This window comes from Neolamprologus multifasciatus, chromosome 9 (genome assembly GCF_963576455.1).
Source record: "Neolamprologus multifasciatus chromosome 9, fNeoMul1.2, whole genome shotgun sequence".
Lineage (NCBI taxonomy): Eukaryota > Metazoa > Chordata > Actinopteri > Cichliformes > Cichlidae > Neolamprologus > Neolamprologus multifasciatus.
The window spans coordinates 19,231,337-19,248,570 of NC_140447.1; the positions used below are offsets into that span (position 1 = coordinate 19,231,337).

Sequence of the window (17,234 nt, forward strand, 5' to 3'; positions counted from 1 at the left end):
CCCAAGGTCATATATCACGTGAGCAAGATTGTTTTCTCACAGATGTCTATACAGTTTGTCATCTTTTTTTGCAAGTGGAGGAGGCATCCCTTAGTGGAAATGAAAATGGATGCTAGTTTACATACGTCTGCATTGGCATTACCTTTCCAACCCAAAGGTGTGTCCATCCTTTACATACAGTCTACAGCTATTGTCACACATGCACTAACTCATGAGAGATGAAGTTGGATCAGACACTAAATGGTCTTTATCCTGGCAGCTCCTTAGTACAAAGTCCATCTGATGTTCATTGAGAATACTGAAGGTAATTATCTAGAAATTCACAATGACCAAGTCTCACTATGTGTCCTGCCTTCTGCACGCTCTACGCAGAAAGCTCACTCATCTAAACCGAACAGAGTATTTCCAGCAGTGACAATGTGTCTGACACAGAATATCTCCTGCTGTGTGCTGTATGATTGAAATGGACAGTGTCCCAACCCGAGAATCCCAGCACTGCATGGAGTTCATGCGTGAAAATGACTTAAGATATAAAGATATCTTAGAGCAATGAAAATGCCCCTAGACATGGTTTGTTTTTGTGTCTGGAAATGAGCCCCAGATCCAAAGATATTAAGCTCTCTAAGTGGTACTTGATCTACGGAGCTTCACGAGTTCCTCTTGGCATCAGATTTATGTTTTGGATATAAATACTGTCTTTTAGCCTCGTAAGCAATACCACTGTTGATTTAGTTTAATCTCGTTTGAACTTAAGGTGCAACTTGCTAATTTACAGCATCACACTAGAGCAGCACCACTGTTGCAAAACACGTTAATCAGTGGTGTTATTGTTCTACCGCCTGTAGTGCTCTCTCACACAGCGTGTGTGATTTGTGCTGTCACAGTTTGCTTCATTTTGCACTTCATAATTTGACTGAAGCATCCTTTGTGTTCACCATAACTCAGTGGATGCACTCTGAAAGTTGCTGTAGTTCCTGCACGACTATGAAAGTAAACACAAAGCAGCATCCTGTAATCATCTATTGTGTTACTCTCTCTCTCTCGTTTGCTTTGAAATACGCTGGGAAACAGTTTTAAATAAAACAGCATCTCTGGCAGTGCAATCCATTTACACATTTTCATAATTGTTAATCTAATAAATTTAGTTGAGCATTCGCTTTTGATATGGGATCAGAGGAGATGTAGCTTTCTATTGGGCAGACAGATGCAAAGAAAAGGGCTTTCTCCAGGGAGGGGGATGTCTAGCAAAAATCACCGCATGCATTATGGATCAGTGCACACACACACTGGCACACACAAAGGCTGCTGCATCAGGCCTTGTGGGACAGTGTGTGGCAGCAATCCAGGGGGTTTGAGGCACAGGCTAATCAAAACCAGAAATGACCATGTCTTAATCACATACTCTGACGTAAGGTCGAGCCATCTGGGGTTAAAAAATAAAATAAAATAATGTTTCTGTTCTAGTCAGGCTTTCCAATTATATTTTTTTTCAATGAACTTTTCCTTTCGGATGTGGTTGTTCTTCTGTGATGCTTTATTTTATTTTATGATTAAACTGATTTGATTCTGTTGATCCTAAATAAGGGTCTTCTGTGCAGCCAGGCATAAATATTCACTGCGCTGCACGAGCACAGAGGCCGCATGCTTAGTCATTCATATGCTTGACTTGACTTAACTATTTCTGTCCGTGATGAAAACTGAAGATGTCTCATGCACCAAGATAGTGCAAAATGATGCTTCTTCGTGTGTAGAGTCAGGTCCGCCACCGCTGGACACTCTGTCTCACCTTAAAAAATCTCACTAAGCACCTCTCATAAGATTCCTTTCAGCTTGAATCCAAGATGACAGGTGCTCGAGGGATTGCTTCATTTTAGCCAGTTGATCAGTGTGTTGCATATTTGGTTTCTGAATGAGAAAGTTTTCTGTATTGCCTTTGAACTTTTATGTTTCCCTTGCAGAAACATTATCTCATAAATTCCAACTTAGAAACTGTATAACTTGAAGCCATTTACAGCTTGGAAACCAATTTCCTCTCATGCCTGCAAATGAAAAAAATGAAAACTGTGTAGTAAAGTTGAAAGATGTGTTCATTTTTTTTTTGTCTCGTGTACTATGGGAATAAAAAAAACTTGTTGACTTATGAATTTATTATTATAGCAGACATGCATAGCAGGGAACCATTCAAATATGTAATGCATGTGTTGGGAACTGGAAAGGAAATTTCTCTGAACAAGAGTAATGGTGGAAAAACAGCAAAATGTCTCCCAAAAGGTTTGTATAGTAGTCTAACTTTGATGGAAACAATGTCCCAACACCATTTGGTTGCATCCAGAGTTTATGGTCTCAAAGTTTTGAAATGGCTATTTTTTATTTATACCAGTTGTAAATTAAGTTCACAACAGCCACTGTTGGACAAAAGATTAATAGAAGCTAAATAATCCTTGACTTGTTTGGATTAGGCTGCCTGCATAGAAAATACTGTTTATTAAATGTATAAAAGAACGATTTGTTAAAGCTCAAGTTCACTTGGGTTTAGAAAGAGGTAATATCATATAATATTCTTGGCACAGCCTGTATTAGCACCACATTTTAGTCAGAAAAACATTGGTCAGCTTAACCAGTGCTGGATGTCGGGGCATATCAGGAGTACATGAAACACACACAAGAATACACGAGGCACTTATAATATGCACTCAGCAGAGAAAAGCATGAAAACAAATGATAATAATAATAAAAATAATAATAAACATAAAGTGTACATGAACTTGAAGATTCTGATCCATCATTGTTTGCATGAGGAGTTCTACTCTGAGAATTAAAAATGTGAAGATATTCACTTGCCAATTTATTAGGTACATGTTGCTAGTTCTAGGTTTGGATCCTGTTTTTGCCTTCTGAGCTCCTTTCATTTGTCATGACATTGATTCAACAAGTTGCTGCAAACCTTAGAGATCCTTAGAGATCTTGGTCCATACTGACATGATAGAATCACACATTTGCTGCAGATTTGTTGGATATCCATGAGTTCCACCTGATTACAAAGTTCTCTGTTGGATTGAGCTCTAGTGACTGTGGAGGCCATTTGAGTACAATGAATTATCATGTTCTAAAAGCTAGTTTTAGGCTCTGGTGTTTAAACGATGCTCAGTTGGTAATAAGAGGCCTAAAGTGTGCCAAGAAAATCTCCCCCACATCATTACACCACCACTGGCAGCCTGAACTGGTGATACAAGATGGATCCATGCTGTCATAGTTTAGTGTCCTGCTGCTCTAACTCATCTTAAAAGTGGTTATGTGAGTTACTGTTGCCTTCTTATCAGCTAGAAACAGTCTGCCCATGCTCCGTTATTTTCACCCTGATGCTCACTGGATGTTTTACAGAGAAAAGTATTTCAGAAACTGCTGATGCCAGTAGAAAAGCAGTTTCTCACATACTTTCTCTCAACCTGACACCAGCAACTGTGTCATGTTCAAAGTTACTTAAATCAACGTTATTCTCCTTTCTAATACTCAATTTGTCTTTACTATTTCTACATGCCTAAATACACTGAGTTGCTCTCATGCGACTGTCTAATTAGATAATTTGGTTTACATGCAGATGAACAGCTGTACCTGATAAATGTGTTTGACGCAGCTTTCCACATGACAAATACTCACAGAAAATAAACTTGTGAACTTTAAACTTACCCATCTGCGTCTCACACACATCAACTCTAATCAAAGTCTCAACCTACAGCCACACAGTGTACTAGATGTGCCGTAAGCTGGCTGCAAAACATCTGAAGGTAACGACAGGCCACAGCATCCTCCACCCAAATTATGCAGAGATTAAAAATTCCCAAAAGAAAGTCATCACAGCTTTCTTTACTGGCTATTTACAGTGGGGCAAAAAAGTATTTAGTCAGCCACCGATTGTGCAAGTTCCCCCACTTAAAATGATGACAGAGGTCAGTAATTTGCACCAGAGGTACACTTCAACTGTGAGAGACAGAATGTGAAAAAAAAATCCATGAATTCACATGGTAGGATTTGTAAAGAATTTATTCGTAAATCAGGGTGGAAAATAAGTATTTGGTCACCTCAAACAAGGAAAATCCCTGGCTCTCACAGACCTGTAACGTCTTCTGTAAGAAGCTTTTCTGTCCCCCACTCGTTACCTGTATGAATGCCACCTGTTTGACCTCATCATCTGTATAAAAGACACCTGTCCACAGCCTCAACCAGTCAGACTCCAAACTCCGCCATGGCCAAGACCAAAGAGCTTTCGAAGGACACCAGGAAAACAATTGAAGACCTGCACCAGACTGAGAAGAGTGAATCTACAATAGGCAAGCAGCTTGGTGTGAAAAAATCAACTGTGGGAGCAATCATCAGAAAATGGAAGACATACAAGACCACTGATAATCTCCCTCGATCTGGGGCTCCACGCAAGATCTCATCCCGTGGGGTCAAAATGATCATGAGAACGGTGAGCAAAGATCCCAGAACCACACGGGGGGACCTGGTGAATGACCTGCAGAGAGCTGGGACCAAAGTAACAAAGGTCACCATCAGTAACACACTACAACGGCAGGGAATCAAATCCTGCAGTGCCAGACGTGTTCCGCTGCTGAAGCCAGTGCATGTCCAGGCCCGTCTGAAGTTTGCCAGAGAGCACATGGATGATACAGCAGAGGATTGGGAGAATGTCATGTGGTCAGATGAAACCAAAGTAGAACTTTTTGGTATAAACTCAACTCGTCGTGTTTGGAGGAAGAAGAATACTGAGTTGCATCGCAAGAACACCATACCTACTGTGAAGCATGGGGGTGGAAACATCATGCTATGGGGCTGTTTTTCTGCCAAGGGGACAGGACGACTGATCCGTGTTAAGGACAGAATGAATGGGGCCAAGTATCGTGAGATTTTGAGCCAAAACCTCCTTCCATCAGTGAGAACTTTGAAGATGAAACGAGGCTGGGTCTTCCAACATGACAATGATCCAAAACACACCGCCCGGGCAACAAAGGAGTGGCTCCGTAAGAAGCATTTGAAAGTCCTGGAGTGGCCTAGCCAGTCTCCAGACCTCAACCCCATAGAAAATCTGTGGCGGGAGTTGAAAGTCCGTGTTGCTCGGCGACAGCCCCAAAACATCACTGCTCTTGAGAAGATCTGCATGGAGGAATGGGCCAAAATACCAGCTACTGTGTGTGCAAACCTGGTAAAGACCTATAGTAAACGTTTGACCTCTGTTATTGCCAACAAAGGTTATGTTACAAAGTATTGAGTTGTATTTTTGTTATTGACCAAATACTTATTTTCCACCCTGATTTACGAATAAATTCTTTACAGATTTTTTTTTCACATTCTGTCTCTCACAGTTGAAGTGTACCTCTGGTGCAAATTACTGACCTCTGTCATCATTTTAAGTGGGGGAACTTGCACAATCGGTGGCTGACTAAATACTTTTTTGCCCCACTGTACTTAGTAGGTACTCGCACAGAGGGATGAACTCTTAACAGCAAATGAGCTTAAAAGAAAACAGCTGCTGGACCCAATTATTCTCAGCCTCAACTGCTCTGAGGATCTGATAATAACAGAGCATCCAAAAATAAATAAATTAAATGTGTTAAGTCTCATCATCTGCTACAGTACATACAAGAAGTGTAGAAGACATGTGGAAAAAGTCCAAAAAAGTCCATTATAAAGCTGATGGTTTGAATAATATCGCAGGCTATTATCACATGAATAATTGCTGGAATATCTGCAGTAATGAGTGCAGCTGATTAAGTAGTGCATCATTGTATCTGATCTCTGGCAGATATGAAAAGAATAATCTTCAAAGGTACAGTATGAGCTCATTGTGGTGACAGATTCAAATGAATGAAGTTAACTCCTCCATGCGCCGTCTTCCCCCGGTGTATGTTTGGCTCCCAGGTGATACCTTTCTGAGATGAATAAGCTTTCCATCCCATTTTGTTACAGGAGCTGATGGCCTTTGGATGAGCGTATGGCAATCTTTTCTTCTAAAAGCATATATGAATGTTCATGAATAAAGATATTATTTTAATACATATCAGATCAGGGATAACTCATTCATAGTTGAGGTGTGTGATTAGATAATTATTACATCATTTGACACAGAAAAAAAAATCATAATTTCTCTCTTGTTTTCTTTCGTTTCACGAAGGGAAACCTCTCCTGCTCATGCATAATTTAAAAGGCTTGATTTAGAACAAACTGCTGAGTTGCCCTATTTGTGATTCATGAAAGTATGGGGCACTATTTGATTTTGGGTTCAGTACATAGACAGAAAACAAAACCTGCAGGAATCTGGCTGAGCTATTCTCCGAGCAATGTCTGCAGGTATGATTATGCTGGAAACAGTTGGACTTGGTCCTTGACAGCTGGCTACACATTACCAGTGCGTTCTCACAGTCAAAGTGAATTAGGAGCAAACAACACCGAACCACAATTTGCAACATTCAAAATGTGTTTCTAGCAACAAATGGATGAACTAAAATTGATGTTAATGTGTTCATAAATTAGTGCATCATTATGCATGTAGATAATTAGCATTAGTCTGGCCAGTTAATGCTAAATGTTTGGGCCGAGCACATAGTCTTTACTGCTTGGTTTGCACAATCCTAAAAGATCCTAAAAGGACTACACATACACCAACTTCAGCTTATTTCATTGGATGTCAGTGACAGGCCAGCTGTTACATTCCCCTTAGCAACTAAAGAGATTGCTTGTCACCATCTTCTCCTGGTCTCGGGAAACAGAGATATAATTGCTTAATCAATAAGAAATTGCTTAAGCCCAAAATAGAAGATGAATGAGAAACACGTCCTTTGTGATTTTTTGTGAAATACCAAACGAGGAAGGTGGAGGGAGGGGGGTCCAATTGGTGATCAACACAAAAACACCTCGAGGCTCTCATTTTTTCTCCACTATGTTCAACAACAAGTAAGCAGGGGTAATACAAGGCTCAATTTTCAGTAGAGAACACTTCCCTGAAAGAAATAAAAGAAAGATGGATATGAGGTGACAGCTGTGGAGTCAGGTAACATATAACAGCTTGTGCAACTGTTGCCAGCACTGAAATACTATATGTGAAATCATTTTTGATATTTTTTTTTAGCAAATCATGCTACATTTCAGTAAAACACAATTGTTGCAATGTCTGTAAGACTTCCAGTCACTGCTCATTTGCATATCTCGTACCTGGCTGGGTTTCTATGGACCAACGCAAGCACAAAGCAAATCTAGTTAAACAACTGCTTAAAATTAACTTTAAAAAATGTAAACAACTTCTTATGTGTATCTCTTGAGATTTTTGCATTGATTAACTGCATGTAGTGCAGGCCGAATATATACATTTTTATATTGTCTTGAAATGTTTGTGTGCATGCAAAGACATTGGACTGAAAACTGCTGCTTCACAGCAAATCATAACAAACATGATTTGCTATCGCCACCGAGGTCTTGTCATTACGTGCCCATTGTTGCCTAAGAGTCTGATTCATTTACAGAATGTTCTCCGCTCAGGGCTTCAGAGGAATAGGAATTACATGAAAAGACCTTACAGAGGGCCGCTGCTTTCTGTAGGTGGTATAATGCAATCAATAGGCTTTTATTTTAAAGATACCTCTGCTTGTGGGCTGCCTCTTCAAAATGCCAGACATAAAATTGGTGCAGTCAGGATTAGTGGAGCTTAACATGTTGCTATCTCCCTGGAGATATTTGATAGAACAAAGCCATTCACCGGTTAAATGAGACAATAAAAAATCCTCCAGGATTTCACTTCTTTCAACGCCTCCCAGTAGTCCGAATGTTCCATCTCATCCATGTTTTTGTTATAAAATAATGCATCGCTAATAATAAAATGAGAGGACGTGGCAAAATTGGCTGGGTGCAAACATATAATTAGCCCTTTTAAAGGGGTAGAAACACACCTGTGTCCCCTTGTTTTATGCCTAAAAATTGCCTTAAAAAAGATTTTAAAGTAAACATATTTTGCTTCCAGTAAACATTATGCAGTAATGAATAATCTCCTGAGTGGCACTGCGTGTTTTTACTTAGTTTGTTACTATTTTCGTGACTGTTTAAGATTTGGTTTAGCTTTAGGCAGACAGCCATCTTAGTTAAGCTTAGAAAAAGATAACGATTTGGGACCCTTTACAGCAGCTGCCACATTAGAAGGTTCTCTTCCATTTTCTGGGTTACCACGGTGAGGAATCCAACCCTATTTAATACAGGACTGGTTGCCTGATAAGGAGCAATAATGGAAAAGCAAAGAAAAGATATGTTGATTAGCAAAGAATTTTTGATACATCACATGACACGTAATCTGGGAGAAAATAAGTTGCCTTTGCGAGATAATGAGTTTGCAGTTACAGCCCTTCCTGAAGATGAATGTTTAACCATATGAGGTGGTAGGTAGGCTATAATGTGTACTCTTTATATATTAAATTATTTATCAGTGCAACAAATTTGGACTAGTTCTACCTCATCAAGAAACAAACTTTGTGACATTAGTGTTTATGTACCTATGCAGCAATTTGACCTTTTATTCATATGATGGACAAACATATGAGCACTATTAGTTGACCTGTTCATTCATAATAATTGCTGCTTCTATATAGCGACCTTTATTGGCTCCCTTAATAGGTGAGTTATAACCCCTAAAATGACAGTTCCCTGCTGTCTGATTTACGGTGACTGTAAATAGCTTAATGTAAATGTTGACACAAAGTTAATTGCCACAGCTTCACAAATCACCTTCCTCTGTGCACGGTACCAATTAAAATCCGACATGTTACACAGGCAGTAGCAGCTAATGGCATTATGATCTATATTACCAGCTGAGGCTCCTGTAGCATTGCCTGTGGGAGTAAAGTCGACAGTCTAATTTAACAGCTTTCAACTTCCTTCATCTTGAGGTGACTATAAACTACAAATTTACTCTTACTTAGCATTAAGTTCCAGCCACCATATGTCATGCCTTAATTGTCCTTTCAGGATGTTTTACCTTTTTATATGGCATGTTTTTGGGGGCTTTGGTTTGTTTCCCCACATGGGATTATCAAATTTTATTATGGTATCCCGTGGATATGGGATTAGGGAATCTCAAGTCCGTTTATAATGTATATGCTGCATAGTAGCAGTTTGTAAGAGGAGCATGTAGATTGAGAGGTACAACCAAGTGGCTGGGACTATGTTTAGAAATATCTGTGATGCATGGACTAGAGGTTGCCAAGTCCTGATTGGAGACACCACCAAAGGTGGGCGAGAACAATAGGGCTAGGGTCTTCTTCAAGACAGGCAACCACCTGCTGGACGACAGGGACACATACTGATTGTCACGGTCTGGCAGGCAGACCGTGGGGATATGGGGAATGAGGACCCAAAACGCAGACTCTGCGATGCAAACAGTGCTCTTTATTTACAGTGAAAAGCTGTAAACACAATAACTCCCCGTTGTTCCCTTGAACCCCGTGTGTGTGCTTCCCTCCGACGTCTGTGCTCGTGCTTGTGCTCCCCGCTGTTGTGTTTCCGCGCACCCCGTGCGTGCTGCCTTTCTGGACCACTCTTCCTCCTGCAGAAAAACCATAGAAGCAGCCGTCAACACTAACTCTGGCGGGCATACACGAACAGCACTGACATATGCTGAGACACACTAACTTGGTAGGATACTCAATGAACCCGCGCCGGTGGGAGCTCCAACACTCTCCTAAGTAGCTCCCCCGACGAGCCCTGATCGCCAACAGGTGTGTGGCAGGAACTTCAGGTGTGGCCAGTCCTTCTGCCGGGCCACACCCATTAGGCCCGCATGTGGCTGTTCTCCATCCTCCAGCCACACATGTACACACCCACACCCTGCCTCTACATATAGTGAGTGGAACACAGAACACAGCACAGTGCAGAACGACACACATCCCTAAATAACAACAACAATAACAACAATACTAATAATACCAATAATGGTCCATCCTGCTCACGGACCCCCGAGTTCACCAGAGCCGGGTCCGTGACACTGATGGTTGATGAAGAGTAAAAGACCAACGTTTTGATAGAGGTGGCAATCACAGAGGACAGCAACATCAGGAAAAAACAGCATGAGAAAATAGGCAAGTACTAGGAGCTGAGAGATGTGAAGTCCAATAGGACTCCAATAAAAATTGAGTGATTCCAGCAGATTCCTAGCACAACATCGGAGGTCTCTGTCTAGCAAAATATCCATCCATCCATCCATCCTCTTCTCCTTATCCTTTGTCAGGGTTGCTAGGGGGCTGGGCCTATCTCACCTACCATAGGGCCAGAGGTGGGGTACACCCTGGACAGGTTGTCATTCTGTGGCAGTGCTAACACAGAGAGACAGACAACCATTTGCACTCACATTCACACCTGTGGGCAATTTAGAATATACCAGGAGCTGAAAAGAGATAAAGAGATAAAGAGATAAAGCACAGTGTGTGAAATATACCGTAATTACATAAATTGCTTCATATATTGTGCAGTAAAAGTGATACATGTTCAAAATGTCTGTAAAGAAGAGAATAAGAATAACCTGGTTGCACTTTAATATTTCTTGCATCTCTCCATAACTAAGTCGCATAGGAAATTCAAATGTTGCTCTTAAAGTGGATGGGGGTTTTAATATAATGAAAATGCTGATGATGAATGACAGACGCGCTTCTCTTTTCCCTGAGGGATCATGAGCGAGCCTAGGTGGGAAGGACTCTCGAGGAGGAGAATGAGGAAGAGTAACCGCTGGCTGTGACAGTGACAGTTGCTCTTCTCCTCCATCCCCTCCTTCAACTTCATCATCAGCACCAGCATCATCATCACCCGCCTCGGCAACAGCAGCTTCAGCTTCATCAGAGGCAGAAGGAGTGTCCGTCGAGAGAGTGGAGAACGAAAAACCCAAGCAGCACGCATCTTTATTTAAAAAAAGAAAAAAAAAAGAAAAGGTGCTCCACTTGAGACGGAAGATGGAGAAATGGCAGTTGCAGATGAGCGAATGTAAGGACCAAGAAATTCGACAAAATCTTCTTTTATGACAAAAACCCGGATCCGTGCAACAGTAGGAACTATTTAAGGAACAAAAAGGTAAGACGTTCAGCGATAACATGTTTTCCTCTCTCAACGCTAAGTTGGCGCTATAATGGCTCACATAGGAGCTTGTCAAAATACAGGTATCTAAATATACATTTAACCAGATTTCAACGAGATTGAATGACATGAAAAAAATGTGGTATTTAAGATAGTCTACTATCTTAAATAATTATCGGTTTGAAAACACGTTCTTATCCATTTTTTTTCGTACATCGGTGGAAAATAAATCGCTTTAATTGGTTTGGCCGGCTAAAATACGATGTTAAGTAATGAATGTCCTGTAGGTGTTAGAAAGCATTGTTTTAGGCTTTAGGTTTTTTAATACCTTATATACGTGTGAATTGTGTTAATTATCAGTAATGAAGTTATATTCATCTATATTTCAAAAAGGAGGAGCAAGAGGAGGAGAGACGGCAAATAAGAGTACCTATCTGCCCCCTTGTGGTTTTGATGTGCTGTGTATTGCCCAAATGAAAGCTGCAGTAGCAATAAATTTTAGAGTTAAGAAAAAAAACAAACATCAGAGGCACTACTGTATACTCACAGTATATATAAATATATTTAGGCTTTACACTTTGAAAATTATATTTTATAATGAATATTAATAATCAGCAAGGCTATTGAAGCTAAATCCTTGTGCTGTATAAAACAAAGTAGAAAAGGTTCAAACTCTTCCCCTCCATTTAACCCTTTCACACACACCAACATAGCTACAGGATTTGCTTATTTATGGTGTGCAGTTCCATTCAGCTCATAAGTGGCCCACATTCATATATCATCCCCTGGTGGATCCCTGTTATGTAATTTCATCCCCATCAGACTGCATCAGCCTCACAATGTTTGCTGCTTGGCTTATATGAGCTCACACAGGATATACACAGCCTACATACACAGAGGCAATGTAACACAAGTGTAAATCTAGGAAGGGTAAAAGGTAACAGCGACGAGGTAACGTGAGAGATTTTTGTTGTGTGTCAGCACATGTGTATTTTGGATACATGTGAGTGTGGCGGTTTGGATACTGAGAGATAAATTATGCAAACCTCTAAACTAAGTCCAAATATTTGACGGCACTTTGGTTGCTGTTACACTGTAATGGATTTCACTTCATTTTTCAGATTTCCCCATTTGACGCCCATACAACATGGATATATCTTCATCTTCGCTTCAGTACGGATCAAAAAAGCGGGTCAAGATTCACCCCAACACAGTGACGGTGAAATATGCCACTCACTTCCCTCAGCCTGGAGATGAGGGCTATGACGATGCACCCTCTTTTGAGGACTTTGGCTCCTTTGCTGAAGCCAATGTGGGGAAGAGACTGGTGTCAGATAGCAAAGGTGGCAGGACTTTCTTTGGAACCATGGAAACCCAACCTAAGCAGCCAAGTGTGCAAAGAGACAAGGGCGTTGAGGGGCAGCTGGCCAGCTTTGGCGAGGCGAATGTGTTGGCCTCCAGGGTGACCTGGATGGCCTTGTTTGGGGCAGCAGTTGCTCATGGCTGTGTGGCATTGATTACTCGTTTAGCAGCTGACCGTTCCAAAGTTCCTTCTCTTGAGCTACTATTCATCCGCTCGGTCATCCAAGTGCTGTCCATCCTGGTGGTCTTCTACTACCACGAAGCCCCCTTTGGCCCCAAGGGCTATCGACTGCGTCTCTTCTTTTACGGTGTCTGCAACGTAATCTCAATCACCTGCGCTTACACATCGTTTGCCATAGTACCACCTAGCAATGGCACTATCATGTGGCGTGCCTCCACCACAGTCTTCAGTGCAGTTCTAGCCTTCCTGTTGCTGGATGAGAGGCTGGGCTATACTGATGTAGTCACAGTAGTAGGAAGCGTGTTTGGCTTGTGCCTGGTTATGGTGCCAAATGTAGCAGATGAAGAGAAGTCCAGGCTGGGGTTTTGGAAGGAGGCCTTTGGCTACACAATGACAGTGATGGCCGGCATGACTGCTGCCCTCTCCATGATCGTCTACAGGGCCATTAAGGAGCGGGTCAGCATGTGGACCGCACTCTTTACCTTTGGCTGGACGGGCACAGTTTGGGGCGCCTCCACCATGTTTATCATGCAGGAGCCCATCATTCCTCTGGATGCGGAGACCTGGGGCTATTTAATTGGGATTTGTATCTGCTCCACTGTGGCATTTCTCGGAGTCTACTATGCTCTAAATAAGTTTCATCCAGCCTTAGTGAGCACCGTGCAGCACCTGGAGATTGTGGTTGCCATGTTTCTCCAGCTCATCGTTCTGAGGATGATCCCCTCTGTCTATGACGTCATCGGGGGCCTAGTCATCATGATTAGTGTGTTTACTCTGACTGGAGTCAAGCTGTATAGGGTGAGCAGAGCCATTCGGCAGGATTACCAAGAGATCCTGGACTCACCCATCAAATGAATTTAGATGTCAGTCTAATTGTTTACGATGTTGCTTGGTTGTACAATTCAAAGAATGTCTGGGTCGTCATCTGATGATTTTGTATTGTTGTGTTGTCAAATGAGTGCCAGTTGTGTAACTAATAAAAAAATGGTGTCTTAATATTTGTGTGGGAAATAATAATAATAAAAAGGCAGATATAACATGGTGACGACTTTGCCCCAGTACTATTGCTTTAATGTCTAATCAGTTGTGTGACTGGCCAAAATGTTGGGCATGAAAATGATCTGTTTGGTTTGTGTGCTTTACCACGCTCCAAGATTTGAAATCAAATTGACCACGTGGGATCTGGTCTTGTGAATGTGAATGTAAAATCAGCAAAGATGTATCTCTGTAAATGTCAGCCCAGAGATGGGTCACGCTACATAAAAGGAATAAAATAAGAACTTTAAAAACAGCCCAACCTTTTATAAAAAAACAAAACAAAAACAAAAAATCAACTGGTATTTATTTGTGTGGCTCTTAAGCTGTTGCTTTCCAAGACAGTATAATTTCTTCAAAGAAACAATTACAGATGAGCTAGCGAAGCTACAAAGTAGAATATAATGTCCTTTATCTGATAGGCTGCAGGCTGTGGCATTATGTGAGATTGTTCTTATTAAATCTAAATTGAACATCACAAACAGACTCCAAATTTACTGGAAGTCAAATGTGACTTTGAAAATTATAAGGTCTTGTCTATAATTCCTTATATTTTGTGCACAAACTGTTGTTTTGTTGTTGCTGCTCCCAATCACGTATGCTCTGGCCCCGGCGCCTAGTTGATATTTAACACTGGCAATTATAACCCTGGATTCTGCTTCTGTTTACTGTCAGATGCATATCAAACTAATGCCCAGAGGCAGGTGCACTGTATTGAATTAGAGTTGCCTTTTGACAGTGTGAGACCATTTGCTTTTTCTGTAGTGGGTGATTCAGTGTATCACCAGTGACGTCTCCTTTTCTCTGTTGAGAAAAACCAAGCCCACTTGAGCTCTACGTTTCCCCAAGGCAAAGCAACAGCAATGGAATGAAATAAGAACAAAATGAGGATGCAGAGTGGATGAAAAGAGGGGATGATGCTTGCTCACAGCTGACACAAACGCATGATTCACTGATAGCCCAGCAGGTGGCATTCAGGATCCACTTCATTTAGACTGCTAGAGCTAGGAAATTATTTTACTTCAGAAAGCCAGGAAGCGAATGTTTTGTGTATGCAGTAGAAATGGAAGCATATTGATGGAGAAAATTGATCTGAGACTGTACACAGCTGATGACAATCTATTGAATAATAACCTTATTTGCACACAAATAGGTAATAAATGTCATGGGACCAGTAATATACCCTTATTACAGCAACAATATAGGCAGTAAATCAAATCCGCCTGTGTAATGACAGTCTACTACTATTGAATAATACAAAATGACTAAAACAACAAGCTAGATCCATTTGCAGAGAAAATGTGGACAAAATCTTTCTCAAGCTAATAAGAAAGTGACTCAAAACACATTCCAGCATGCCATAATTTATTTTAAACAGTCCAATTTATATTAAAAAGTGAATAGAAGTATTAGGTGGAGTTTATAATCCACTATACATGCAGTATTATAGTCTAGTTTTGGGTGCAGATCACAGAATACATGTAGGGCAGGCCCATCTGTTTGAGCAGGAAACAGATTGCATCCTGCAGCGAGTTGCACAGCCTTCCAAATTACTCTGCAAGTCTCTTCACCACAGACACGTTTAATAGATGTATCATCATTTCACATGTGGAGCCCGAATGGGATTGGATGACGAGTTATTTTATGTAGATTCGTTTTGTGTATCGCACGGTTGGTGATGACTGGGCACTTCTTTGAAATGCTTATTAATGCTGAGAAAACTACCGTTGTCATATACTAAAAACACGTAGGCAGCATTTAACGCAATGCTTGCTGAAGGGCAGGCTTGCACTTTTCATGTATTTTATTTGAGCAAGTACAGTACAGAACATCAATTTCTTACTAGCCTAAATTATAGTTTGGGTCTTGTGCTAAAATCCCACTCACTGCGTATCTTTCTTTTAGATACCAAAACATTAAACAGTACGTGATGCGATAACCAGACTCACTTTTCATCTCTCTTTTCATACACACGTCTATCAATGGTAGAGATTTGATCGATTATTTACCCTCACAGAGACGAAAACATGACGAATGCTTAGGGGAAAGCAAAGCACCAGCAGCTGCAGTGGGATTAACGGACAGTGTCTTTGTCCAATCACAAAGTCCCAATTCTCTCTCAGCCAATCGTGTGGCAGCAGGCGGGACCCAGAGAGCGTCTGAACTGCTTGTGTAGCTGCTAGTTAGCTTAGCCGTGCTGCTGGGCGATGACATGCATTGATGCAGAAATGCTATTCCAACGGGGCACGGCGTCTCGTCAGCTAGGCTAGCGTCTTGGAGTGGGGGAAAAAAAGAAAAAAAAAAACCTGGCTGCTTAGCTAGGATTCTGGATGCAGTTTCTGTGCATCTTCGGCTGCTGTGTGTAACCCTTTAACATATTTCCAAAAGGACATAAGAAGAGGTGGCCGTCAGGAATCAGGTAAGACCTGGTATGACTAGAGCAGGGTATGAATCTGAGCTGCCGCTGATGGTGAAGCTCTGTGATACAGACTGCAGCACTAACGGTTCTCCAGCGTTAAAGCTCACGCAAGCTAACAGCTAAACGTTAACCTAGACTGAAAAAGAAAAGGAGAGAGAGAGAAAAACACCTAATGCCCATGCCAGCATGGCCAGCATACTGTTATCCAGCTGGCAGACGGTTAGTCTGGCTGTAACCACTAAAAGCATATGGGGTAAATTTTCTTAGCCAGGTTAATGTTAGCCGTTTTAGCGTGACACGCTGTCAAGCTCAGGTTATAAGGTAAAAACTCCACCAAAACTGCTACACATCTTTATCATCTTTATTCTTCTTTTCGTTCAAGCGGGCACCACGTAAACACTTCAATTTGTAAGACTGACAATTAAATGAAGCCACAGTGATGTTAAACCGTTTGATCCAATTTACAGTTTATACTTAAATTCAGCTTTATTTTTTTCTTATTATATCTCAGGATTACGTTTTTTAATTGCGTACTGAGTTGAACTCGCTTGGTCATGGTCACGATGTGCATCACTGATATTGGGGTTTGCCTCAAGTAGCCATAATTAGTCGTAGCTGGTCCATCACCTCTATCTTCACCCAGTGATACCCAGTTGGCTTGGTATCTGTTTATTTGGACCAGTAGTTCTCAACCTAAAGGTATTCTGTCCCAGAGATTTCAAATGCAGGAGAAATCTTCACCTTAGAGAACATACAACAATGAATTGTTTTTTTTGTTTGTTAAATTGTTTTTTTTTTTTTTTTTTAATCTAAACTCAATTTGTGGATAAATATCTACCTGTATACTACGTGCAAAATGCATTTGAGCCTACATATTCCTAGTTGGATCACTTAGATCTTGTTTTGGGCAAGATTTTGGGTAATTGCACACTTTGTTTATCTCGTAACATTGTTTCTACCTTACACAACCCAAGCCAGACTAAATGTCATTCTTAGAAGCACAATGGGACAGTTCGTCTGTATAACTCCTGGCGAGCCCTTGCGGTTTTTGTTTGTGTGGCCTTTTACAAAATTTGGTGCAACACTCAACAGATTATTCCAGCTTGAGGTTTTTATATTGCAGGTATTTATTTGATGATT

The 17,234-nt window shown here is 41.1% G+C and overlaps 2 protein-coding genes and 1 long non-coding RNA gene across 4 annotated transcripts in view; 2 read left to right on the forward strand and 1 right to left on the reverse strand.

Annotated features, from left to right (window-relative positions):
• Window positions 1–9,403: 9,403 nt before the first annotated feature.
• On the reverse strand, window positions 9,404–10,585 carry LOC146511456 (uncharacterized). The gene is made up of 2 exons (XR_014876014.1): window positions 9,667–10,585; window positions 9,404–9,580 (listed from the first exon to the last, which is right to left on the reverse strand). It is a non-coding gene; the product is annotated as an uncharacterized LOC146511456 (long non-coding RNA).
• Window positions 10,586–10,800: 215 nt separating this feature from the next.
• On the forward strand, window positions 10,801–13,734 carry slc35g2b (solute carrier family 35 member G2b). Its single transcript, XM_085172298.1, has 2 exons — window positions 10,801–11,094; window positions 12,219–13,734. Exon 2 carries the CDS (start codon window positions 12,245–12,247, stop codon window positions 13,493–13,495), a length of 1,251 nt encoding a protein of 416 aa, XP_085028424.1. The 5' UTR covers window positions 10,801–11,094; window positions 12,219–12,244; the 3' UTR covers window positions 13,496–13,734.
• Window positions 13,735–13,857: 123 nt separating this feature from the next.
• LOC146511458 (SH2/SH3 adapter protein NCK1-like) overlaps window positions 13,858–17,234 on the forward strand; it is a 28,877-nt gene continuing 25,500 nt past the window's right edge. For both annotated transcript variants that reach the window (XM_085172299.1, XM_085172300.1), the window contains exon 1: window positions 13,858–16,094. The gene's annotated coding sequence lies outside the window, so the exon portion shown is untranslated. The remainder of the gene's footprint in view (window positions 16,095–17,234) is intronic.

Coding starts and splice junctions, on each gene's coding strand:
- slc35g2b (XM_085172298.1), top strand. CDS start 12,245: ATGGATATATCTTCATCTTCGCTTCAGTACGGATCAAAAAAGCGGGTC.